This window comes from Annulohypoxylon maeteangense, assembly GCF_022496945.1.
Source record: "Annulohypoxylon maeteangense strain CBS 123835 unplaced genomic scaffold GGS22scaffold_18, whole genome shotgun sequence".
Lineage (NCBI taxonomy): Eukaryota > Fungi > Ascomycota > Sordariomycetes > Xylariales > Hypoxylaceae > Annulohypoxylon > Annulohypoxylon maeteangense.
In genome coordinates, this window is record NW_025953265.1 from 262,985 (window position 1) to 289,271 (window position 26,287).

General features: G+C 47.5%; 6 protein-coding genes across 6 annotated transcripts; 3 read left to right on the forward strand and 3 right to left on the reverse strand.

The window, feature by feature from the left end:
* Positions 1-781: 781 nt before the first annotated feature.
* On the reverse strand, positions 782-4,235 carry GGS22DRAFT_55233 (uncharacterized protein). The gene has a single exon (XM_047967402.1). The coding sequence runs from the start codon at positions 3,986-3,988 to the stop codon at positions 983-985; it is 3,006 nt and encodes a 1,001-aa protein (XP_047815539.1). The 5' UTR covers positions 3,989-4,235; the 3' UTR covers positions 782-982.
* Positions 4,236-5,332: 1,097 nt separating this feature from the next.
* On the reverse strand, positions 5,333-7,981 carry GGS22DRAFT_171656 (uncharacterized protein). Its single transcript, XM_047962641.1, has one exon. It carries the CDS (start codon positions 7,333-7,335, stop codon positions 5,596-5,598), a length of 1,740 nt encoding a protein of 579 aa, XP_047815540.1. The 5' UTR covers positions 7,336-7,981; the 3' UTR covers positions 5,333-5,595.
* A 1,491-nt stretch (positions 7,982-9,472) lies between these two features.
* GGS22DRAFT_171657 (60S ribosomal protein L10) lies at positions 9,473-11,481 on the reverse strand. The gene is made up of 5 exons (XM_047962642.1): positions 11,327-11,481; positions 11,089-11,263; positions 10,724-11,033; positions 10,105-10,489; positions 9,473-10,047 (listed from the first exon to the last, which is right to left on the reverse strand). The coding sequence occupies exons 3-5, from the start codon at positions 10,766-10,768 to the stop codon at positions 9,815-9,817; spliced, it is 663 nt and encodes a 220-aa protein (XP_047815541.1). The 5' UTR covers positions 10,769-11,033; positions 11,089-11,263; positions 11,327-11,481; the 3' UTR covers positions 9,473-9,814.
* GGS22DRAFT_55266 (cytosolic large ribosomal subunit protein L30) lies at positions 10,951-12,186 on the forward strand. Its single transcript, XM_047967403.1, has 4 exons — positions 10,951-11,033; positions 11,089-11,263; positions 11,327-11,481; positions 11,666-12,186. Exons 2-4 carry the CDS (start codon positions 11,188-11,190, stop codon positions 11,762-11,764), a joined length of 330 nt encoding a protein of 109 aa, XP_047815542.1. The 5' UTR covers positions 10,951-11,033; positions 11,089-11,187; the 3' UTR covers positions 11,765-12,186.
* Positions 12,187-13,885: 1,699 nt separating this feature from the next.
* GGS22DRAFT_55296 (uncharacterized protein) lies at positions 13,886-16,249 on the forward strand. The gene is made up of 2 exons (XM_047967404.1): positions 13,886-14,608; positions 14,722-16,249. The coding sequence occupies exons 1-2, from the start codon at positions 13,993-13,995 to the stop codon at positions 16,053-16,055; spliced, it is 1,950 nt and encodes a 649-aa protein (XP_047815543.1). The 5' UTR covers positions 13,886-13,992; the 3' UTR covers positions 16,056-16,249.
* Positions 16,250-22,617: 6,368 nt separating this feature from the next.
* On the forward strand, positions 22,618-25,995 carry GGS22DRAFT_55314 (vacuolar segregation subunit 7-domain-containing protein). The gene is made up of 2 exons (XM_047967405.1): positions 22,618-24,010; positions 24,293-25,995. Exons 1-2 carry the CDS (start codon positions 22,858-22,860, stop codon positions 25,699-25,701), a joined length of 2,562 nt encoding a protein of 853 aa, XP_047815544.1. The 5' UTR covers positions 22,618-22,857; the 3' UTR covers positions 25,702-25,995.
* Positions 25,996-26,287: the final 292 nt, after the last annotated feature.

Genomic DNA, 26,287 nt, shown 5'->3' on the forward strand with positions numbered 1-26,287 from the left:
CCACACTGCACCGCACCAAACAAACTAGCTGCCTAAAGCACCTACCCCAAAATGACATATGACAACCCCTACACACCCCAGGAAGTGCACACACCTGCATCCCATCACATGACTCAGCATAAGCAAAAGCAAAAGGCGCAGAAGACTTGCACATTCACAAAGAACACAGGTATATTTCTCATCTACTAGATAACCTACCTAACCTACATACCTACGTAGCTACCTAGCAGGCGAGCAAGTTCAGTACAGAAGCACAGGTAAGGGTAATGGAAAAGGTATACAACAAGCCGAGGCTTGAACCTCAAACCAACAGACCCCGCCGTTTCGCCCGCTCTCCTCCCGGATATCTATGAAGTCTCACAAAGCAAACAAAAAAAACAAGTGCCTAATCACGCATGCTCTTCGACCCAACTTTTAGGAATATTCCGATATTCCGATATTTCGATATTTCAACGGGAGGCAGGGCAAGATATCTCCCACCCCCCTTTCCCTCACTACCTAGCTACCCTGATCCTCTTGTATTTTTCTTTCTCGCTTTTCCGCATGAGGGGGGAAATTCGGGTATGATAAACCCCAGCTGAAATGAACACGAACTAAGAAACGCTCGAGGGCTGCCTATAGATACATGACACCTATCTCGGCTCGCCCCTTGTATCAATCACATAAGAAGCAGCAGTAGCGGCAGCAGTAGCGCCCTTGTGTTGGGCGGGTCAACGACAAAACCAGCAATGGAAAAGAGATCTTGGATAAAAACCAGAGTAACAACAGTGGCTCGAGGACCATATGACGACAAGATATCTCCGACCCGTATAACCAAGAAAATGTCAGACACAATTAAATAGCAACGGTATATGGTAACAATATGACCCCCGAACGCCAGTGCCCCGTGTCGTCGTCATCAGCAAACTCCACTAGATTTCGCCTCGTACATCATGATATGCCAGTGCCAAACCGTGAAAATCTAAAATGCAACAATCTAACATCATTTCCCAACGCCTAAATGTTTACTCGGAGGATCGCTATCTTCATAGACTCGGAAGGCCTCCTCGGCACCTGTCCATGCGCGGTGGGTGCTCGGATACTCGCTTGGGACGCTCGACCTCTGACTCCTGTTTTCGAAGTCTTCGGCGCCGCTCATGGCGTCATCGTCGACGTGGATATCGATCGTCTCGTCTGGATCGCGGTTCTCCGCATCTTCAATACCCGGCCACGGCTCGTCTTCTGGACCGGGCAGTTGCCCATCTTGCCAGGACTCCTGTGTGCCTTCTGCATGGGTGAAGTCGAGCATAGGACTATCGTTATTCTCTGAGTCTTCGTCTTCGTCCATGTATTCATTTCCTTGGCCGTCCTGGTCGGTGCCACTACCGCTCTCACCATCATCAACGATAACTACACCACGACCAGGCCGTGTTTCGAAGACGGGGGCGTTGCTATACGGCGTAGCGTAGAACGGAGTCGTAGCGCGATTGGCATAGTTTTCGGGCATCGGGCTGGGTGACCCTGTACTCCATCGTGGTGTATTTCGTGGTCGGGCGGAAGGCGAACGGGTACTGCGACGTTTCACAATGGCTGCGACATGTGCGATCGAAGAGGCAACCCGAACTTGCGGCGAGGATCGTCGTTCAGTTTGATGAACGTATGACGTAACTCGACGTTTTGATGGTATTAGTGCTGGCGACAGGAAAGACTGCGCAACCGGGGGTAAAGAATTGGTGCGAATATGAGGTGGCTTGGAGGCTTTGCGTTCTTTAAGTACGGTAGGAGTTTTGGCGCGGGAAGCAGAACGCGCAGTCCCAAGAGGAGGCGAAGCGCCCGTCATGCTAGTGAGAAGTCTGCGGGCTGGAGACATTGATGTTGCCCGCAAGTTACGTTGTGCTGCTTGTCGAAGGCTCAGGGATTGAGAGCTAACAGCGCTTGCGGGATGCTCGTCGAGGGTGTCGTTCCATGCCCAACAGTCTTCCATGGCATCTGCTTCAGGGACCTCTTGGGTGTGTTGGCTTTGTGAATCTGCGTAGACTCGGCTAAGTTCGCGAAGGCGTTGCCAATTCCACCCATTATCATACGCCCCTTGATCCTGCAAGTACGCCTCGGGGTGAGTGATAAAGAGGCGCTGAACACCGGTTGCCTTCATGACTACGCTTGAACGCAGGAATGGGACATCCCATGTTACTGGCGTCACCATCTCAGGCGGTGATAGAAAGCGAAGCTTTGCGTCTTTATGGATTTTGCGTAGGGGTACCCATGGGGACTGGAGACCAAGGAATTTGGTCACACGGTGATGCTGGGTCGAGCCGTGATGAACGTTCGCTTGCATACGGGAGAAAGTTCTGAACAGGGGTCCGAATGCGTCAGAAATGGCTTGGTGGACACATCGAGCGTCTGGACTACGGACGGTCACGTTTTTAACAAGACCCCGACTTCTAAGCCGCTGCTCAATGGTGCGGTTAGGCGCACAGGCCCGAGCGAGAAGCCATTCGGACTCCGATTCAGGCCCGGCCCAATCGCTGAAATCAGGCGAATGAGGGTCGAAGGTGGAATAGCTGCTAGGCAGCTGTGTCCACGGATCGGGTTCACCACTGATGCCGTTTGAAAGGGGTTGGCTCGCAAAGTCGTGGGACTCTACCCACACGTTCTTAAGAGGGAAGGGTAGAAAGACGACTTCAATATCCCACGGGCGGGTATAGGAAGGGAATGAAGAAAGGCCTTGTAGTTGACTTAATTGAGACTTTAAAGCTTGAAGTTGGCTGTATAGCTCTGCGCGGCTTGCTATGCATTCGCTTCCTACGGTGGAAACCGATGCCACACTACCCATAGATTCGTTTATGCCTGGGTGTCGGAGACGGGTCGAAATTTGGCTGCTGCTGTCGTTAATCATCTTCTCGACTTCTTCAACACGCGACTCGAGCTCGGTAATTCTCATGTCGCCGTGTTCATGTCTCTCATCGCACACATCATGGCCAGCGGCTGAGATGGATGGGTTTTCTAGTCGATCTAAGCGCTGCTCGTGGCCCTGAACAGTATCAGATAGTTGCCTAAGCTCCTCTTGATGGTGTCTTGACGGAGATAGGCTTCGCCTCGCGGCTGCATCTCCACGTCCGGTAGACCTTGGCGTATTTGCGATGGTCTGTCCATCATCCATGGATTGGTCCATACTTGGGGTAACGGTATCATCCTCCTGTGGCACTTCGTCATCCAGTTCCAGTGGCTCGCGTAACTTGGACTTGACACCACTTAGTGTCCCGAGTCCTTTTCCGGCAAAAGGCCGAAGGTATCCCACCTTAGCGGATGATGTCGTAGAGCTCGGTTGAGAAGACATCAGACACTGGCTCGGAATTGGGGGAAGCAAGCCTGCTTCATCCGTGTTAGACTGTATGAGGTTGGTCCAATTCAACGTATCAGGAATGGAGGATTCCTGTGCAGGCGTCGCGGCTTCACCTCGCGGCGCATACTCCTGCTCCGCTAGGTGGTTAACAAAAGAAGCGATATCATTCAAGGTATGAAAGTCCGGGTTATGTTCAGTTGGCGCAGGCATTTTGAAGGGCAACTCCTGTACTACTGGTGTGAGAGGTTCCCTGCTAGCTCTTGGCCGTTCATTTTCCTGGCCATTATTTACGACATCGTTATTGGCGGCGATAGCAAGATGAGGTTGGGTGTCGCGGACATCATCATGGAAACAAGCATGATGAGAACACATACACCAAGCAGCATCATCAGCTAGGCCGCCGGTATTTCCATTGGAGAATCCATTGGCATATCCGGGAGAAATTCCTGCCGAACTCCTTCTATCCGTCCTGGTTAACAACGCGCCGCGACTCCAGAAACGACGACATCCGCACTTAGGTCCTGAGGCGCCATGAGATAAGTCCACGAAATTGCATTGTCCGTTGGGAAGATTCGTTGAGTTCGAACCGGGTATCACTGTCGCGTCATTATAAATATTAAAGAAAGAGCTGTTTGGTAATGAGAAGTCGGGAATTGGTCCTGCCATTGGGTTGAGCTTTCCTCGGTCCAGGGCATTGGATGGATGAAGAAGACGAAGCGGCGGATGGGTTGATGGGGGAAGAGCTCCCTATTTATTTTCGATCGAGATGGAGATGCGGATGTTGACGTTGGGATCCTAGGCGACCCTGCCAGACGCAGCTGGGTCGCGGTCCGGAAAATCTAATACATAGCACTGCTTCTCGATATTAGTCTTAGCTTTGCGGAAGCTATTGTAGCTTCACAGAATTCAAAATCCTCGGAGGTATACGAACCGTATAGGAATCCTAGTAAGGAGAGCAGCGAGATGAGAGGGAGGTGGGCTGTAACTTATATACAGGAGGCAGTGGTTGAAAGTAGGCGTACAGCTTCGAGAATGATGCGAAGTTCGAAGTTCGAGGAAGATTATGGGAGTCAAAGTGAGGCGTCCAGATAGGATTAGATCAAGGACTGGGTCAAAACTGGTGGGTGGTGGGGTGGACGAAGGGAGGGCGACAGTACAGCGTAAATGGGGAGGAATACCAATGCGGGTGTCGTGACGGGTGTGGAGAAAGAACAGGTAGTCTTGTACAGTGTACTACATATATGTATATGTATGTAATCAAGATGCACTGGATCTGGTGAGACAAGTACAGAATATGACTCGACTATGCATGGGTTGGTCGAAGAGTTGATAGCATGGGATATGGATAGAATAGGGAAAAAGTAGTGGGATGAAGTTGGACAACTCAGGCAACCTCTAGCTTCAAGTTGTTGGAGGTTCCCTTAAAGTGGGACGGTGGCACCGCAAATACTGAGGTACTTAGCGGGTACTTGCTTGGATCAAGCAAATACCATGCCATACCTCTTTCCCACTTAACGCGTCGACTCAAAAAGAAAAGAGCGAATGAGAGTCACCGATGAAGGCGCGAGCGTCGCGCGTCAGGTGAAGCGGAAGACCGCTTATTGGATGGGAACCTCCTGAGACCCTTGTGAAAAGGAATGCACTCGCAGGGGATGCGGGGAGTATCGACATGAGTACCTGCTCCGAGTCTACCACCAAATCTGTATGTAAAATATTGTGTATCACCCCAGTTCGTAACTCCCCGATTGTTCTTTGGAAACCGGCAGCCTCACTGGAAAGCCATCTTAATGGCAGGATCGGCCGAATTACATGGAAACGAATGCAAGCCTCAAAGCTACCTAAGCACAAGCAAGTAGGCAACTTTAGGCTTACGCCCACCCCGCGACCCAGAATGTGTCCACCCCTGAAGGTAGGCAATGTGAAAACCAGACACGAGAATGTATCTCGGAGTCACTCTTATTCTTCAGCCTATCCAATATTGTCTAGACTTAAACTACCTACCAAAGATGACTCAATTACAATATCTGATTGGCCAATGGAAGCACGGAATTTTGAGCAAGCTATGAAGAATCGGCCTATTTTTATTTCTAAGGAGATTGGTATAGTGGTATATGTAGATGTGATATATGAAATGTATGGTATGCAGATGAGTTGGTCCGATTCAAATCGCCTTGTTAAATGTCCCAGAATATGCCAGACACCGTACGCCTAGTAATCATACACCCCGTCGCGTCGTTTCTCATTTGGACTAGACCGCCCTTTATCTCGTCACATTAAACCTCGCCCCAACTTCCCATAGGACCAGTCGCTGCGGCAATAATCGATCCGGTTCCGACAGAACCACCAATATCCCAATAATGGCGCGAAGATGAGCAACTGCTCTTTCTTACTGACCTTCGCGTGCTCTGGCTAGCGCAGCTAGAGGCGTGTTTAAATAATACGGGACTCGAAGGCACAGTCCCCTTAGATCTACGCCTTTCCGTGGTGCGCGGTCTTGACATTAGCGGGTGGTGTTGTCGCACTCGTGCCGCCTTAGCAGCCGCATCTTGCATGCTAGATGAGGCGAGACTAGCATTACCAGGCGCCCCACTGCCGCTACTAGATAGTGACATAAAGCGCGACCGAAGGTACCGGAATACAAGCCTAACATCAAGCTCTTGTTCCCACTCATCCTGCGTAAAATCGTCCCCGGGATTCTCTAGCTGTGCGTGTAGGTTCGTTTGACCAGATTTGACTGGGTGGGTGATATTGGGGACATCAAGTGCTTTGAGTTGGGGTTGTGTACGTATCGTTGGTTGGAATTCGGGTATGGTGAAATGGGACTCGTTTGGCTTTGCACTTGCTGAAGTATCATTTACACCCTCAGGTATAGAGGGTAGACCAGCATACGGAATGGGCATCTGTTGCACTCGACTAAAGGTTGAGAAAGCCCCAGGATGCTCGGAAAGGCGATGTATAAGTGAGCCGAGCTCCTTAGCTACTCGTTCCAACATCTTAAGCTGCCACCCAGAATCGGCTGCGTCCTCCATGACAGCATCCGCGTGCTGCGATGGAGGAACTGTCGACACCTTCGGCGTTGAGGATAAATCCTCTTCCTCAGGTAGTTCTTCGCCGAATAATACAGAGAGTAACTTGTCGTCAATTCCCATAAGGTCACGGATAACCTTTCGGGTAATACGTCCCCAGATACTCTCTCCTTCTAGCTCATTTTCGTCGTGGTCGTGCCAAGTTTGAGATTGATCAGGTTCATCCTTTGACATATCACCTACTCCACTTAACGAGGCGATATCTTCAGCCTTCTCTTCTATCGGGTTAGGAACTGTGCTGGCGAGAGAACGTCGTCTTCTACGGGTTTCTTTTTGGATCTCCTCTAGGAGACAACGGCTTTGCTCTAATCGCCAATTTTCTATCCTCTGTCGTTTGTCCAATTCCTGGACCCGTTCATTATCGAGTTCAACCTGAGCTAAATCTAGGCTTTCCCGTCTCCTCACTCGGCGAGGGTTGTAAGATTCGAATGCGTAGAGTCGATCTTGTATGTCGGCACCCATGCCTTCCTGGTCCAATCGAAACGAACCAAGGCCATCATGGGCAGGAACAACTGGTGTCGCAAAGGGAAGGCCATGCGACGGGCCGTAGAAAATAGGCGTGGAGCGGAATTCGGCGAGATGGCTATCCAAACTGTCTAGCTCGGCATCATCTTCATCGTCTCCCTCTGCCGCATCGACGAGGCTCGCAGATTGTTGTCGGTCGGCGCTAGCATCTGACGGCGCAACTGTGCCAAAACTTCCAATTTCACTTACCCGCGACCGGCCCGGGGTAGTATTGGTCTTGTGAGTTGAGGTTAAATAAGAGGTCGAGGTGGCGGCATCGGTTGCAGGTGAGAAGAGAACCCAGGTCTGTGAGTCTTCGACAGGCTGAGGGGTAGGTTGGGGAATATGGGGGGACTCTTCATCTTCCGGTGTAGGTCGAAAGACTCGTTGAGTAGCCTGGCGCGCAGGTTGTTGGAACGCCATATTGAGACTTGGTACGGATACGAAGAGCGATGGGGATGGGGATGTATGACGAAAGCTGCCCTACTGGGGGGTAGTCCCAGCGGGAGTTCTTAAATAACACACGATCAAGTTGCACAATGATGTTCCAGCCTTGATCTGCAAGACACACCGTTCAGTCGATGTCGTAAGCAGAGACAAGATGGCACCCGCTCTTGTCTCGGGACGAAGGGTGTGTTAAATATAGGTGATGTAAAGTGCAAAGTAGGTAATGTATAGATGTATCGGATGACTGCGTCTTGCTGCGTAGGTGTTGCTGCGTCTTCGGATGTGTAGGAATTGGTGATATGTATGCTACGTATGTTTGGTTTCAAGAATGAGGGACAACGGAGGGGCCAAAATCATTGACGAGTAGAGGCTACACGTAGAGTGAGGCAGGGTCCTGCAATTTTATTCCAGGTAGGTGGGCGGTCTCGACTTGTTAGGAATTTGGGATGGAAGATCATGAGAAAACATGGAAAAGTCGAGGAGAAATCATGGGAAAACTAGGGTGAGACTACCCAGACGACCTGGACGACGCAGGTGTGACCTGTCCGATTGGCGGCGGTAAGAACGTTTAAGGGGACCACACCTGCAGTTGATGATCTCTAAGTCGCGTGGGACGTTTGGTGGTTGTGCAATCGCAGCAAAACCTTACCTCACTCAACCCACTTAAGGTACCTTTACCTTGGCCCCATGTACCCCGTGCAAATCGAATTGCCAGCCACCGACAACGTGCACCGCCAATTACACCGTCCAATCCGTTACAAAGTTGAAGCCAACGAGCTGTCAGTTAGGCCAACATGAGGCCATAGTTGGGTACCACATAGATCTGCGAATATACCCCAAAGTCATACAGTTTGTCGGGAACTAATATAAGGGTCAAGCCAAGTCGGTACAATCAGTACAATCTTATCTTGTACTTCAATTACCTCATTGTATCAATTTCCAGGTTCTTAGTTTTCTTTGATGAATCGTAGCTGCTCACGGGCAGCTGCTCTTAGGCTAGCTGAGTTTAGTGCAACTGCTTGGCTGCTAAGGACCCTCTTTTTAGGGGTACGTATCGATAAGCTACGGGCCTTCTCGGGCTATGTTATCGTAGTGGGGTCGAATGTTGGGCTTTAACTGCTCATTGGAAGTTATTCTAATATTATTATGTACTTACTATAGAACACCACCCCCATTCAGTCGATCTAGCCTTGCTATGTATTCCTGGTGTTGGTGAATACGACATGCATATTACACAACGTATGATATTAATATACAGTCGCCCAACCAACGTGTGTGTTACGAAGCAAGCGGTGGAGGCCACACATAGCTGTGTCAGCCTCATGTCTATCAACCAGGCCGATTCAACGGTCACAAACTGTAAATCAACTTCCAGAACCATGGGAGCAAGAGGAGACATACATCCTCTGGGGATGTCGACAGATGCAATTTCACATACGGGAATATAAATCGGCAATTGATATTGATAGACTTAAAGTTATTAGTTTCTAATGTAAAGAGGATGCATACGTACGTACCTAAGTATGAAAAGTCGGGAAAAGAAAAAGACGGTAACCCCTACCTTGTATCCTACATATGTATGTACGTGCCTAGGAGGCAAGTATTATAGACTACCTACTAACTAATATTAGGCCAAAGAAGCGGGCAGCAAGTCATCTATAGATATTTTTTTATCATAGGATCATGAGATCATAACGTGAACAAAGATTTCCAATTATAGGTTTGTGCTAATGACATACTAGATAGGTAGTCACTAAAAAATTAGAAGAGGGGAATTATAAGAATGATAGATAGGTATATGTATTTATTTTACTTATATCTAAGAAATGGATGTATCTTGTATACCTATACTAGGTAGGTAGGTACCTTATGTAAGTAGGAGCTGAAGGATCAGTCCGTTCGGCGGAAAGGAGGGAAGGTCGTCATATTTCTGACCCGTTGGTGTGTCGTCATGACCTCGAGAGCCAACTCATCACTGGTTACCGTGGCAATATAGATAGGTTCGTATGTATGTATGCTTTGTCAGACCAAGAATCATCTGCATAAGTGGTGCTGCCGAGCACCTGGTACACCTTTTCTACACGTGACCAAATAGACCAAGCAATTCCATCGTCATAAGATCTCATCCAAATCAAATCTACACACGCTACTATTTCACGAGTGTTCACATATCAACTTATACAATACGTCCTCGAAGTGAAAATCCGCAAGTTATTAGAAAGCAATCATCTAGAATTGTCTAGGGAAAACTACGGCAGGCCGACCTAAGAACTAGGTATCGTGGTCAAATTCATTATTCTCATCCTCACGAAGCCTGTAATGAACGTCATCGAAATGAACAACGATGTGGTGCAAATGCAATATCCGAATTGACTGTCCTGTAGCAGTGCTATGGTAACCCATTATACGCCTGTCCCCTCAACCCAGATTTGCTTTCTCTTCATGACTAAACCACCTAAACCTCGGTGAAGGCGTCAGGGAAGCGCTTCATGTTGTTCTCGAGGTTACCGTGGTTGGTAAGGAACTGAACGTAAGCACCATCAACCTTGACACGGCCAGCAGCCTTCTTCTCAAGATACTCATCACGGCGAAGAGGAGTGAAACCCCAGTTCTTGGAGATGATAATCTTTTGTCGGCCAGGGAACTTGTACTGGGATCGTCGGAGTGCCTCAAGAGCGATAGCACGGTCTGCAAATTGTGGTTAGTTACGGCTATCTTCAGAAGTCATAGGTGTAGGGAGCTTACTAGAATCACGAGTGCGAACACTCAGGATGATCTGACCGATGTTGACACGGGCAACGGTTCCGTTGGGCTTGCCCCAAGCACCACGCATTCCAGTCTGCAGTCTATCGGCACCAGCGCAAGACAACATCTTGTTGATACGGACGACGTGGTAGGGGTGAGCGCGGACGCGCAGGTGGAAACCTTCCTTTCCAGCCATCTTGACCAGGTACTTGTTGGCGCAAATACGGGCGGCCTCGAGGGCCTCGGAGCTTAGCTGTTCATACTCGTTGGAGACAAGGTGGATGCAGAGAGGGAAGTCGTCGACGGTCGCACGCTTTCGGCCAAGATCGAAGATGCGGATCTTGGGGTCGGGGACACCACGGTTGAAGCGCGACTTAGGATACGGCTATTGATGATTGATGTTAGTAATTCCGTCCACGATGGCATGATGAAGACTAATGAGATCTATGTTCGTCATAATAGAAGAAATAGGGATGGTGATTTCATCATGATTTGTAATTCGGGCGGAGGAGACGTAATCGCAATTAATTTGCGATGGATGAAGCGGGCAAATCTCAAGTGTGGGATTTGATTTTAAAAGAAAAATTATGAATATTTCCAAATGCTTCATGAGACTTACCTTGTTCTTGCAGTATCGGTAACATCTTGCGGGACGACGCGCCATCTTGAATGAGTTCGTCGATGATGTTGTGGTGGATTGAGGGTAAGTTGTTGTTTGGGGGAAGATTAAATCTAGCAGGAGGGAGAGACCTGAGACTCCTTTGACACTTTCGCGGTGAAATTCCTCACTTTGATTTCAAAGCAAGGCGAGTCACATAAGCGGATTAAGTGGGTGTGTGGCGGGGTACCTTATTGGTTCATTTATTTCATATTCGCCTGATTGAAAAGTGGAGTTAGGGCTAAAACCACTGATCACTGGAATTTTTTTAGTACAGGCTCAACATTTACCCCACCAGACTTTTTCGCAAAAGCTAATATTCAAAGTGCGACTTCTTCATATCCAACTTCTACTTCTTGATTTCTTTACTCGTTTCCGACAACGCAAGACCTTCCACGAAACGTCGAATAAATCCAACAATCAAGATGGCCCCCAAGAAGAACAAGAAGGATGCCAACAGCATCAACTCGCGTCTTGCGCTTGTTATGAAGTCTGGAAAGGGTACGATTGATTTACCAAGGAAATTCTATGAAAAAGGCGTACTTTTACTAACATACATCTCAGTCACCCTCGGCTACAAGTCTACTCTCAAGAGCTTGCGATCCGGCAAGGCCAAGCTTGTCATCATCTCCGGAAACACCCCTCCTCTCCGCAAGTCCGAGCTAGAGTACTACTCTATGTTGTCTAAGGCCCCAGTTCACCACTTTGCTGGTACCAACGTAAGTACATCATCATATCTACTTGGCTGGACATAGGAGATCAATTTTTTCAAATTTCTTCTATGTTTCCCCCTTTACTCTAGGGTTGGTAGACGGATTATCCTATCTATCAATCTTACCCAGAGAAGAAGCTGCCAAAGCTTTGGAGGGTAATTCAGCTGGCTTACTTTTCCGTTCAATATAGATCGAGTTGGGCACTGCCTGCGGTAAACTTTTCCGATGCTCCACCATGGCCGTCTTGGACGCTGGTGACTCCGATATCCTCAGCGACCAACAGGCTTAGATGTAAATAAGACATCGGCGGACGGCGTTGGGGTCTATTGGCTGGGGAAAAGGTCATCATAACTCGTTTATTCAGGGCGAGGACCGGTTGCATATGCTTCATATTTGGAAGCACCTTTCTCGGACTCCACATCAAGCTACCTTGAGTTTTCTAGATAGCCGGTTAGTCCAATGCTGAGTGTCAATCAAGACAAATCCAGCATACCTGGGAATGAATACATGTGATACCCAATAGCTCTCTTTTTATGGTGTGCGAAGTACGTTGCATACGTTTTGTCTATTATTCGGATAGTGAGAATCATGGCATATTTGATAGGTAACTGGGGGACATTGTTTTAGTGAAGCCTATCTCTCGTTGCCCACTTGCCTAGTCCTAGTCCTCTTTACATGTCGAAACATCCAATATATTAACTCGAATCTGAATTCGGAAGTCGACTCCCAATAGTATCTACCTAACCTACCTATTACCTACTTAGTACATGGATAGAAATAAGACATATTTATCGTCAATGGTCTTAAGTCATCCCACCTCATCTCGTCGAGACAAAGAAACTCCCAAGTTGTTATATGCCAATCATCTATTAGTCAGACACAAATTAGACAAACCGACATTTGATAGAGGTACAAGTGTCTATATTTGGGTACTATGTAGGTATTTCAAGGTTGCCCTAAGGTTGCATTTGCTAAATGCACGTGTCCGATATGTGTCCGATATATCATGAATATATCCGTTTGAACCTCCAAATCGTTTGCACGCACTATAAGTGTAAGATCCATCAAATAAGTTTTAGTGATTTCTAAGTTGAGCTAAATGACAACGGATGCAAGTCGCACAAGCAGGGAAGGTGCAAAAGCTGTGACCTAGCAATGACATGTAAGTTAAGCTTAACTAGAAACGTTCTTTAATTATTTATCACGTGTATGGTGAGTTATTCTTTACATTGTAGTTCTGATTCGTTTATCAAACACAAAAGGCAGAAAGGAGCATAACGGAGCATGGATATTTTACCAACAGTGTGGTGCGTCTGTGTGTATTATTCCGACTCCGGATTATCTGGGATTTCCGAAGAAGATACATGATCTGTCTCTTATTATTGCGACGCGTCTTTCTGATATAAAACACGTTCTACAAGGATCCAGTTAATCAGTCCGTCACCGAGCGCAGAGAGCGTTGGGGTTGTCAGGAGACGGACCGCGGGACCGCATGAACGCTAATTAAACTTATGAGCGGGAAAGGGGTGAGGAAGAATAAAAAGACGCGAGTCGAGTCAGGAATCAAGAATAGCAAGAAACGTCCCAAGAAGAACATCGATATTAATCGTTCTCGAAAGTCGAAAAAGCCAACATTACCATTATCACATGGCACCTATTAAATATACTACCTAGTATTCTGACGAGCGAATCAAACTTACTTGCCTCCTCGTACCTGAATAGGTACAGGTACCTTTGTATAGGCGAAACAAGTAAGCTGAGCACATCTTAAACACATCTGCAAGATTGATTTATTCGAAAGTAAGGGTTTCACACCCTCGAGTACGGTGAATCCGTGTGGCTGAGTTACATGCTGAGTTGCAGAGAATATTCCCAATAGGTTAAGCGCTCAACCCGCTTTAGCGCGTCAGACCAATCCCCTATTACAGAACCGAACAATTTTACACAATTTTACAAGGACTGCAAGGACACTTTTACAAGTGCTGTGACGCTGTTTGACCGTCTTAGTCGCTAGGTCGCTTCTGGTCACTACAATTCACCTTCTCCAAGAGAATCCGAGTCCCAGAGCGGATTATTGTGCATTTCTTGTGCATTAGACGCCACGAACCACAAATGCAGAACCACTCAGACAACAATAACAACAATAGACGGATCAAAATCACCAGAGGAGAATAGTAAAACAGTCTCAGAAGTGCATACAAGTGCATACTCTCGTCTACCGGCCAACCATACCAACCTACCGTCCGAGTATCCCATTCTTTTTTTCGCCGATCGAATTGGCAACCGACAACCAAATACCCCATACACCATACATACACCACTCACCATTCACCATTCATCCTACACCATTAACCTGTACCTGTACCATACCATACGTATCATCCCACATTATCGTATCTACGAATTATTACAACAGTCTACCAACGAGAGTCTCATTCACAATACACTCTATAACTACGTCTAGTAGTATTCTGTATATACATTTGTTTTTATCTGTGCATTCAACAAAAATAACAAATGTCCGCTACTCCCAAGAGGCCGCTGTCTGCGGCACAGGGTCGGGTTTCTAACGAGAACGCACCTCCCGCAGGACGACCTCGAGCGTCCACACCGACTTCGACAAATGGCAACGGAACTTCCACCACGCCCCAGAGGACACGATCCATTCGAGGTGGAACACCTATGTCTGCCAGAGCCGCCGCTTCTCATAGAGCATCATCATCTTTAAGCATTTCTACTACGAATGGAAATGCCGACGCACGCGCCGAACTAGTCGCACTAATCGACGACCTCAAAGAGAGATTACAGAAGTCCGATGCTACATCCGAACAATATAGAAAGCAGACAGAGGTTCTGCAGACAAGACTTGACGATGCCACTAAAGAACAGGCCAAATTAGAAGATCGGTTACATGAAAATGAGGAGCAGATCGAAAGCTTTCGAAATGACAAGAGAGAGACGGCAAAGAAGATGCGCGAAATGGAGACCATTTATGAGGCTGAGAGGAGCTCCATGACCAAGGAAAAGGAAGAGATGGGTAACCGAGAAGAGGAGATGCAGGCCGTTATTAATAGGCTAAAGGAGACCCTCAACCAACGAAATGCAGAGGACGAATACCGCCCAACAAGGCAATGTGAGTACCCAATCTATACCACCCTACATCTACATCTACATCTGCATCTACATCTACACCTAGATTTACATCTACAATACAATGGATCGCTAACCTAGACATCATCATGACAGCAAATAACTCCTCTCCTAGCGTAGATAGTGGGAACTTCGCCCCACCATCTTCCGTTCAACGTAGCGATTCTAGGAACAACTCGAAGCTCCTGTTGCAGAAGGATAAGCTGATCGAATCATTACGTCTCGAACTCGCGGAAGCACAGATTAAGCTTGTCGAGTCCGAGAATCAGGGCGGTGGCCGATTACATGAAGTCGAACGACTCCTCATGGAGGCACGCATGGCTAACGCCCGGCTGATGGAAGATAACGAGTCGTATCAGCTACTACTCCAGGAGAAGACACTCCACGGCGACTTCGGCAAGGGTGATTTCAGTTACATGAATGTGGCCGCTAACCAAGATGCCCTGAACGCCCTTGAAGGTAGATCCAACGCCGGCGATAACCCAACTACACCAGGTGCCAGTCTTGCCGATGAACTAGGCGCTCTTAACGGAGATGAATCCCCTAAAGTACATGCCGAGGATGATACCACACGCCGTCTAGAAGCCGAAGTCCGGGCTGCGAAGGACCAGAACAAAGCCCTCACGCTGTATATTAACAAGATCATCGAGCGGCTCCTTCAGCATCAAGAGTTCGAGCACATCCTCGATCAGTCTTCCGACTTCAAGCCTGGCGCCAATGTCCATAAGGATCTGCCGCCACCTCCTACAGACTCTCCTGGTGTTGGGGCCTCATTGCTCCAGCGCGCAAAGTCCATCGCTACTGGCGGGCCGCAACGCCCTAAGCCTAGGCCCATGACTATGTCCGCTTCTCACCAGCTCCAGGCGCAGATGGCTATGCTGCCCTCTGTCCTTAACAACCCTGATACTGCGCCCAGCATCCCACTCTCGGGACTGGGCAGATCGCATAGTACAGCCAGGCGTATCCCAGGCCGCCCCATGAGCGAGCAGTTAACAGGTGCTGCAGGCATCGTGAATGCGATGTACAAGGGACCCGATGGACCGCTCTCCCCGACGCTAAGCACAGCATCATCATCTGCGCGCCACTCACAGACATTCTTTGGCGGGAATAGAGTCTCGTCGAGTATCGGACATAACGGCTCATCGGGCAATTTCCCCGGCATGCGAAGCGAGACGAGCAGCGTCAGCGGGGATTCGGCGGCGGACGGAACGACAGGCACGATGACGAGCTCTAGCCAGAGCCCGCCCCGAACAGTGGGAAGTGGCAGTATCTCTGGAGAGAAGAGTACTACGATGACGGGAAACAAACCTCGCCCGTTGAGATTAGTGCAGGAGAAGAATGAATCGGAGCGCGAGCAGAATAAGAGGGCTTCGTGGCTAGGTTGGGCTCAGGGTGCTTGGACTAAGAAGGAGGGGGAGGATGTGCGGTAGACAATAAATACATACTTATGAGTATGAAGATAGAGAGTGAGAAGTGAGAGAGTGAAGGGGATAATGATGGGACTTATATATACATGCCTAGCCAGGGGATACGTCAACCCGAGCTAGGCATACGAGAAACTTTCGCATATCTGTTCTTGCTCTCGTTCAGCCTGCCACGACAACGACCGAACGAACAAGCAAAACAAACGAAACGACTCTTGCATGGAAACGAAACGAAAAGAAAAATAAATCAAAACTAACTTGACTGACGACGAACGGTCTGGGATGACACGGATTGAGACGAACCGATACGCTATACCTCTCAAAACACACTCACATGCTCAAATCATTGAAGATGAAAACAGATGAAAGATGAACTTGTTATTACACTTTTTTTTTATTGAAGAAAGCTTTTTCTTCCTTTTTTATTATTTTTTGCTTGCTTACGATTACGGCCTAAGTTCAGTCTGCGATGGTCTGGTAGGGACCGGACCGGGATGGTCTGGGATATATAGATGATATGATATATTCTATTATCGATATTGATGCTTGTTTGTTGCTCCTTTTTTTGTGTATATTTTTTGTCGTCGTTGCTGCTGTTGTTGCGTGGCGTGTAATGTGTAATGTCTTGTGCGGGAAGTGAAGATGGAGGAGGGAAGTATGAGAGATCCAAATCTAGGTTGAAGCATTGCGTTTGTTTTTGTTTTTTTGCGGCATTTACAGCGGCGAGGTAAGGTTGGCATAAAGCCGAAGCCTGAGTTTGCATATTGGGGGGATTGATCGTGTTTGACTCGGAGATAGATATACCAGTCTAGAAAAATGTGTTCGTCTCGTAGGATAGATCTCGGTATTGTGATCGCTTAGAAACAGATGCCTTGTTACTCTCAACGTACGATGAAATATTGTTATTCTATTCCATAGGTATACGTGAGTATACGTCATTGGAGACGTTTGTGATATACGTTGATCATTGTCCTGATCTTGTAACTAGCACATATACTTGCAGACCCGAGCCGCTTTGGCTGAAATCTTCATGCAGGTCACCTACTCCGTGCTGTCGATTTTATGCTTTTGTAGGTCTATCATTCTAAGTTCCATATCATACATGTAGAAGGTTTTGGGGTGCAGCTTTTGGACTTTTTTCAGCCACTTCTAGGTTTTTGCATACCGACGATGGGGGGAGTGATCAACTCAGCTGCCTTTACGTATCTAGGTATGTATTCAAAATGGGAGTTATGGCAGCCAGAAGATAGTATACGTAGGCAACTAGTACGGTAAATCGACTAATTCCAGAAGATTTGTCATGATGATGGATTAGGATGTCAACTGTCTATCCACCCTTAAGCGCCTTATATACCTACCTAAGATTCTAGGCCCGAATCGTTGTCTCAATGCTCGGTGAGGGGAAGTATAGGTAATACAGAAGATTACGTGCGGATGAGACTTTCATTCAACCATCTCACCCGGGACGGGAAAAGAATCACATTCTCTCGGGAGAGAACCTGAGGGAGTATGGCTAGAGAATAGAAGAAAGCCTCAAGCTTAGGGGCTCAAACATTACTTAGTCTGGCTTGTCTGGTATGACTTAGATCATGTATGACGTTCTACAAGTGTTTTCTGGCGTAAACCGAGCCAGTCATCGTGATGCCCAGGCTTTTCCGCGGTTGTAGAAGATATCCCTCAGGATAACTCCCTCCTTGAAAAGGGATATATGATTACCTATTCAGTCAATACTATGTGTTGTACGGTCGGCTGTTAGTATTACCTCGTATGATAGTTCGTCCGCCCAATGAATCATCACTCGGCAATTCGTCCACTGGGAAGTCATTATCGGTAAGCCATGGAATACCGTCGACGATTATACCCTTTTCTAAACTACATTGTTATAGCTAGACCGGGTTTAGCCACAGGTAAGCCCTTCGTCTTTAGTAAGTATCATATAGCACACATAGCATACAGGTATGTAGACATAGTATAAGCGATCGAGTCTTGAAGTACAGGTAAGTATATAATAAGCAGGAAATCTGAGATGTTGTAACCATAACGCCGAAAATGGCTCAAATCCTACCCCATAAACAGCTACGTGGTGTATAATACGTATGTGGCTTTCGAAATGGTTGGTAACACGGATCTCTACCGAAGCTCTGGAAGAATGTCCGGACTTAAGACCGATCCTCGTCCAGCGAAGGGTCTAAAGGATTATACTAACCAGTTCGAGACCAATACCTGGACGGATTATTAATTTTTACTATAATAACCTAGGAATATGTCCTCGGTGAAAGCCCGGACGCCGTAAAAAAAGAGCGCAGAATGGTATCCTCTGGTTCCGGGTCTCCCTATCAAAGAGCCGCACTGCGTATCTTTACTAGTCCAAGCGGCAATGTTACCCCCCCACGCTGAGAGACATTACACCAAGTCGTTGGTTACTGAGACGGTAAGGGAGGGATCATCTCAAGCAACGGACGAGAAGAGAAGTGATATTTCGTCACCCGTTTTAGGCTTTTTCTCCTTTCATTATCATCAACATCGATCGGGGTTAGGCTTTCTCTAAGGTAGGATATAAAAAGGAGGTAGGATGGAAGTACACGTGTTGGTCTCATACTCCCAAAGCTCCAATGGAATCGACCACCCCCACACTGCGCACATCCTTTTGACGGATGTTGGCATCGACCGGACCTATGGGGATGACGGGTTCCTGCGCAGATGACCACTCGACCAACCAGACCAAGTACTCTAGGCTGGTCTTTTGCGGTTGATGATACTGCGCAGATAAGACAGGGCAGGATTCTGGGCTGAGCAAATAGATCCCCCATCTATCTGGACGGCCCGCATATTATGTCTATGAGGTACAGTTCTTAGGTTGCCAGGTTTGAAATCTGACATAATAGTGGTTGCCGGTCCTGGTTGGGAGCGCACGCCCGCATTACTGAGAAATCACGACGGAGGTCCAGGGCTATTTGCGCATGTCAGATCATAGACACGAGGGGCGGATGGATTGTGTGTATTATTAATAGTAGTTAAATCTTTAGGGCAATCGGATTAAAAATACCCGGATAGTCGGCTCGTCCCGTCGACTTCCGGCTCACGAGGAATATGTCCAGGCATATCCAGGTAGTTTTCGGCTCTTCTCGCTAAGTTGCGCGAGAAAAAAAAAAAACTTCTTTTGCGATTCGTCATCAACTGACCGGTCTCTCTTCTGTTTCCCCAAGAAGGCAATTGTATATTGCAAGCTTCGTAGGATAGGTTTTAGAGGACCAGATCAATATATAGCATGCGCGATGACTGTAAGATAAAGTCATACCAATTACCAAGTCCGGAACTCCAAATTGAATTTGTGCATATGCGATGCTCCCTATACCTCGATCTTTGGAGGTAGAGGGTTACGGTACCTGGTAGATAATGCTAGATGATTGAGCTGGCAGGGTCACGTCCTGTAAGACACGCATCAGCCGAAGCATTTGCGTGCGTAGTAGTCAGTAGGTCGTCCACATGTCGATCTCTGAGAGGTCCAAATTTGCCGGGTTCCAAGGGTTCTATTGAAAAAGCGATGTCGCCATAGGCTGATGCAAGGCTGAATACAGTCCAAGCCGAAGCCTTCTTGGTTCAGTCGTTCCTAATTCGTGACAAGGAGCGCTATTTCGCACCTTTCTTGATTTTTATCCATCGAACATGAACCGTTTCGGGAAAAAGCAATCTACCTACTAGGTAGGTAGGTACTCGTCTAGGCAGCTAGGTACCTATCGAAGGAGACTCTCATTCAGTAGCGTAGCCCTTGGTCGCAACTTGGTTTGCTTTTTCTGTTTTCTGGATTCGGTACATACCTTAGGTACATGGCACACCATCTTACAGCTCTGCGGGTTGTGCCTGTTACAACCCGTTTCCCTAAGACAATGACAATCAACGTACACTGTAGGATCTCAGGCTCTATAATACCGCCATAGTCAAAGCCACAGGTCGCGGTAGACCGCTGTTTGTCTGTTTATTAGCTCTGTCGCTTAGATCGACAAGGAGCGAGACAAAGCAAAACGGCAAACTGAAATGAACCCCTCGGTTTCCTTGATCAAGCGGCGGTAGACAAGAGGACAAGGAGGACGAGAGATACAGGATTGTGTATTCCTTAGATTGTGTATTAGTGGGGATATGCAAGACATGCATGTCAACGATCAATTGGGTGCGATCAGTGATGGGTGGAAGATGGGAAGCAAAGTGGAGATCAAGAGAGAAAGAAAGAAAATAATTCGTCTGGAAGCCGAATGGAAAGAAGTTGGAAAGGACGGGGCGTGGCCTCCGGGATCCAGTGAAGTGGATCGCTGCACTGGCGAAGGCTGCTAGGCAGCTAGGTCTACGGTGTGGAGGAAAATGTCCGTACAAAATAACTTGCGGTCAAACCGGAAGGTACCTCTAGTCGACTTCCGAAACCGTTGACGGTGGAGTTTATATGCTAGTAGCTTCAAGTATCGGCTAGAGAATTTTGAAGTATCTTGCCGGGTACTTGCGAGTTGCACGAGTGTTCCTGAACATCTCCTTCCTTCCCGAGGCTTCCAAATGCTTATCACATCTTAGAATTTAGGGTATGTACATATATTGCCGCATCAATTCTTAAGACCTACATGCACGTATAATGTACCTACCTACTCAAGGTATCAATTATCCTGTCTCCTCTCTCCTATAAAGGTTTATGTTCATAGGTGTAGAATCATTTTGCCATACGTTATGGATGGTTGCACAACGTCAAAGCATGTAAATGTAGTCAGTACGAAAGTTCATAGGATGAAGCTTTAAAGCTCGTATTTCGCAGTATCTTCTGTAGAGTTGTCGTAATAGTGGCAATATTCAAACATTTCAACTGCTACTAATAACTCGTAAGTTCAAATGTTGTGGACGGGTGGGAGGTCTTGTACCTCTCAAAGCAGCAGTATTATGTACTTAGGTACTTATTCATCTCTCGCAGTTGGTGTGGTTCGTGTCACCGCTTTCATATGAACTATCCTAGGCGGATTGTAAGGCGAAAGTCCCACTTTAGGATAGATTTCTGGGGAATGGGTTTGTGCTACAGCCGGCTTAGCTTCAGGGCCAAAGGGCATGGTAAGTCCCTGAAAACCCTCACTTGCTTCGGGGCTCGTGCCGACTATCTGCTTGTGTGTAAGTGGCCGGTACTACATCATAATCCTTTCGGTTGACTATTGTCTCGGCTTTTGAATATTATTTTAGTGATGTGTCCGAGGCTCGTCGGATTGTTGAGCTCGATTTATACAAGTAACAGATTATGTAATTTAACTACAGCCCTGGAATCACTTTAATTCCTGGAGGCTAACTTCTGACAAATGACATTTTCTAACCCGTAACAGCCCGTACCATTAGTTGATAAAATGGGATAGGAGTGAATTCCTATTTTTAAAAAGACACCTCACTGACTGGGGTTACGAAATAGTCTTTTTAAATGTACACCTTTTCATATCTACGTTGAATTGGGCTTAGCTATCATCAAGCTTATTCGGGGCAGGGGAAATGCCGTACAAAAAGTGACTAATATGACTTGTTCTTTTCCCTCCATTCCTTCAAAATCTTTTCTCACATTAATACATTACGTTTAGATATGTACCTATTTATAAGAATATCTAGGTAAGTCATGCCAACTACTTAGTAGTAGTAATTTCAGAGGGTAACGTTAACATGTCTAATGCATCTATGATGTGTCTACCTTTTGCCACAATATAAATTTCATGTTTCTTGATGTTTGATCTGGGATTATTCAATGTGATTTATGTGACTTATGTACCGTATGTATGCGAATATGCATAAAAGTAGTACATAAAGTGCATGGAATAATCTAGGCACAAGTTGTACCTTCCTAGGGTTGCAACAGGGGTAGGACGGTGTGGTGGATACAGGTAGGCAGGCAGGATACGTACCTAAGTACTCAACTTCAAGTTGATCCATGAATTCGTACCTATTTGTCCCCTTGACCCACCTAAAAAAACACACGAAATACATGTGCAATACATCATTAACCTTCAACCAGACCTTAAGCAAAGCAAAATCCCAAAAGATGTCGGGACATTGAAACTTGAACATCCAATACATTTCGACTCCCCATGTTCCCTCACACTCATCAACAAATCAACCTGTTCCTCATCCACGCCTCATTTTTTCCCAAAGCACCCAAACACCTCTGACCACTCAAACAACTACTGGTATCCTCCGAAGATTGATTTTCGGCTGGTCCTTCCTCTATCTGATATATCCATTATAACTCTCCAATTTTTTACTTATTACTACGCTGTACTTCGTACATTCAGTGTCATTCAGTGTCATTCACTTCCAAGTTGAAGTGACCCCCCTCCATCCCTCATTTCTGCATCTGCAGTACACCTTAAACTACACCCGCAACACTCCACACGATTGTGTCATTTACACATTTTAGTCTCTGGTCTCCGCGTCCAATCCCGCGTTTGCAGACTTTTTGCATCCCGACGAAACCATTCACGCAACACAGTCCCAGACTTTATTCGTCAATCCGCGCATCAGGGTTCAAACTGGTATATCCATCACACGATTTAACCAAGTCGACCGGTTCTCATTTGTGCAACATTAAATCTTGGACATACATTTAATTTATCCAGTGTGGAAGGAGAGTCGCATGCGAATCTGCTGCCACATCACGATGATCATCCTCTCTGGAAGCACAGCCGTTATACTTCCGAGCTAATCCTATTCCTGGTATTTCGTGGCATGCCCGCAGTAGACGTGGTTCCATTGTTTGCGCCGGCTCCGATAATCTTCCACGACGACCAGCCAACCAGCTACCAAGATGGCAAACAATCCTCTTGCTATGGACACCAGCCTGTCCAGTCTAAACTCCGCTGACAACGACACATCAGCCACTTCAAGTGCACACTTAGACTCCCAACAGTCCAAATGGACTTCGGCCTCTACTTCTCTTACAGCATCCCCGACAGAATCGAGAGATCCGTCACCAATACGTCCTTCCGCTAACACAGGCAGAACAAGTCGTGGTTCTGCCTCGTCACCCGCAGCTAGGTCGCGCAAGAGCAGCTTTCAGAACCCTAGCCCGTCTAGAACTAGACCTAACGTCCAAACACCCTCTACGACCCCACGACAACAACTCTCTTCTACTAATACGCCATCACTTCCTCCTCCATCAACCCCGACAACTGTATTGAGAGCTCCTGTTCCGCAGAAAGCTGCCCTTGCATCCGAGTTATCGAAGGACGCACCTCGATGGCCTGTATCTCCTCGGTTGAAATCCCCGCCTCCTAATATTGGCCGACCTGCAGGTGCAGAATCGTCGACGCGGAATGAGCTCGAGATATCCGCCATAAATGCTAGGCGAGCCACACCCTCACCCAGCTTAGAATCTGCCTCCCAGTCTGCCTCCGAGAACGAGACAGAGGAGTCGCAGCTGTCTTCGGGTATGAGAACTCCTGCTCGTGGGCCGAGCAATGGGTCCTCAACTCTAGAGACCGTCCAGGAAGTCAGCCAACCCAATACGCCGCGCCCGGGTATAGATATAGCAATCGAAAAACTTGCCGAGACTGCCGCTGCTCAGTCATCTTTGCAATCCAAGAGTTCCTGGAATACGGTCAGGAAGGCCGAGTCTAGTCAGCATGGCACTAACAGCGAGAGCGGGAGCGATGGTGGGAACGCGAAGACGAACCCGAGAAGGACGAGTACCACAGCCACGCCCTCTCTCCACAGCAGACAGTCGAGCACCGCGATCAAATTTGGTGGTAAGGGTCCGACTTCCGCCGAGAGTTCCTCGAGGAACATGACCGTAGAAACGGAACAAATAAACAATCTCCCGGGAATTTCGTTGGCCCCTAGTGTAAGAGGTCAAGGAGGTAATGGAAGCCTTCGAACGAAGCCAAGTTCGGAGACAATTAAACCAAAGAAGGATAAAAAGAAGCACACAAGAAAACCTGCTTCTGTTGCTTCGGGCAATGGTGAGCCTCCCGATCAAGAACCGGCATTCAAGCTACGGCATGTCCTGTCGTATCAGACAGTTCCAATGACACTGTCATCTCAATCATCCTATGCACAATTATCGTCACAATTAAGATGCGATCAAGGATCGTCTTTCCACACCTACTTCAACAGATTTCATAGCGTCTATTCTTACAACCAGTATTACACAACTCCTCAGACACAGACACAGACAGCAACAAGCCCTAGTTGGCTTTCAAGTATAACCGACCGTTTGAACAATATACTAACACCCTACCCAGCTTCTTCTAAAGCAGATATCTTCGAGGCCAAAGTTGCCAGCGCGGTCGAAGAGGCCAACTCTTCCGATTCGGACGAGACATTCGTATACGATTCGAACCCACCGGATATAGGCGAACGCCCTCGTCGTTATCACTCACGCACACCGAGTGCAACTTCCATGGCTAGTCAGGTCGATCGGAGTGGCATGCGATCACTAGGAGGCATGATGGAAACTGGCCCCCCTACTATCCCTGTGAAGAAGAATATGAAATTCGTGAATACTTACACCAGCAGCGGAACTGATGGGCCTCTCGTAGACGACGACGGCCGAGGTACGAGCCGAAGCAATGTTGGATCTGCGAGAGGTACCAGCCGCCACCATCACCCCGGCCGCTGGGGTCGGAATAATAGTAGCAACCACACCTCTTTATTCGACAACGAATCGCCATTTCCTGGTGCGACCAAGTCGAAATTCTCGAGTAATAATCCGAGACAGTCATCCAATCCACCAAGCCCTAGATTTAATACAAGTCGGGGTTGGGCATCTAGTAAACGGCAAATGACGTTACCTGGCACCTACGACATGGACGATACGACGACGGGCGCCGATGACGAGAGAACTCCTCTCTTGACTGGTGCGGCTCGATCTATCCGATCTACTCGAAGTCGACGAAATCCTCACTCGAGAAACCTCGAGGCTCAGACGTACCAGCGACGACCATCATTCCTTACCCGGTTTGCTAGCTGCCTGGTTCTTACCATGATGTTATTGGTTGTTCTCACAGGAGCGCTCGGGTTTATGTTCGCAACATCTCAACCGCTCACTGATATTGAACTTGTCAAGATTGGCAACGTCCTAGCTAGCGAGCAGGAGCTGATGATGGACATTACCGTCAGAGCGCATAATCCTAATGTCGTTGTTGTAATGATAGACACCGCCGACTTGGAGATTTTTGCGAAGTCCCCGCACGCCGGTACCGACTCAGAATGGTGGCGACACCCTAGCGGAGATGAATTTGGAACTCTAGACGATCCGAAGAACGATCCGCCAGTCATCAGACTACCGGGAGACCGCGACGACAGCGATCCGCCTCCCGAAGATAGTTCACCTAATATGCGTCTTGGAAACATCGTCGTTTTCGACAGTCCCCTAACTTACGAGGGATCGTTATTCCAAGGCAGCATTTCTACCTCTACCGGCTCGTTGCGTCTAAGCCGACCTGGTAATAGTACCGACAGTGGCACGGAGCGATGGGAACGCATTATTTCGGACGAATTTACGTTGATTGTCAAGGGAGTTCTGAAGTATTCGTTACCTCTTAGTCAGAGGATTCGAAACGTAGCGATCTCGGGAAAGACAGTTGTGAAGCCGAATTCTGCGAATAACCCATCACTCCGACCAAACGAGACCGAGATTGCGATACAATAGTATCGACGACATGGGCCACACCAGCCCACAAACCACACCATTTTATTTGTACTTTTCACGCGATTCTGTATATGGAGCAGGTATGGCATGGCATAAAGCGGGAGCTAGGCGTTGGATCCTCGAATAGGGACATACGACGAGGCCTTGGGCTTAGATCCCAGACTAGGGGATCACATGAACTCGGTTGTCCCTTTTAGGTGTTATTGATATTCCCAAAGTCCAGAAAGAATGGTTTTTAAGATTTTTACTTGAACAGAACAAGGGCATACGGTACCAAGAGGTACCCAATAAAATATTCATTGCATAGGATGGACACAAAAGAGAAATACCCCAGATATTGAGACCTCTTGTTTTATGAGGTTTATTGTCCCCCCCCCTTTTTTTTTATTACCCTAAACATAAAAATGGGACGGGGGAACTTGTTTTCTTATTTCTAAATTTAACGAATATGGCATTAGACAGGGCGGCAGCAGTACCACTACTACTATTGTTCTCGGCACCAGATACCCAAGCAGGAACGGGGTCCGCATCTGTAATTGTTACGGATTATGAAGAATACTGTAGAAGATACCTAACCTTCTAATAT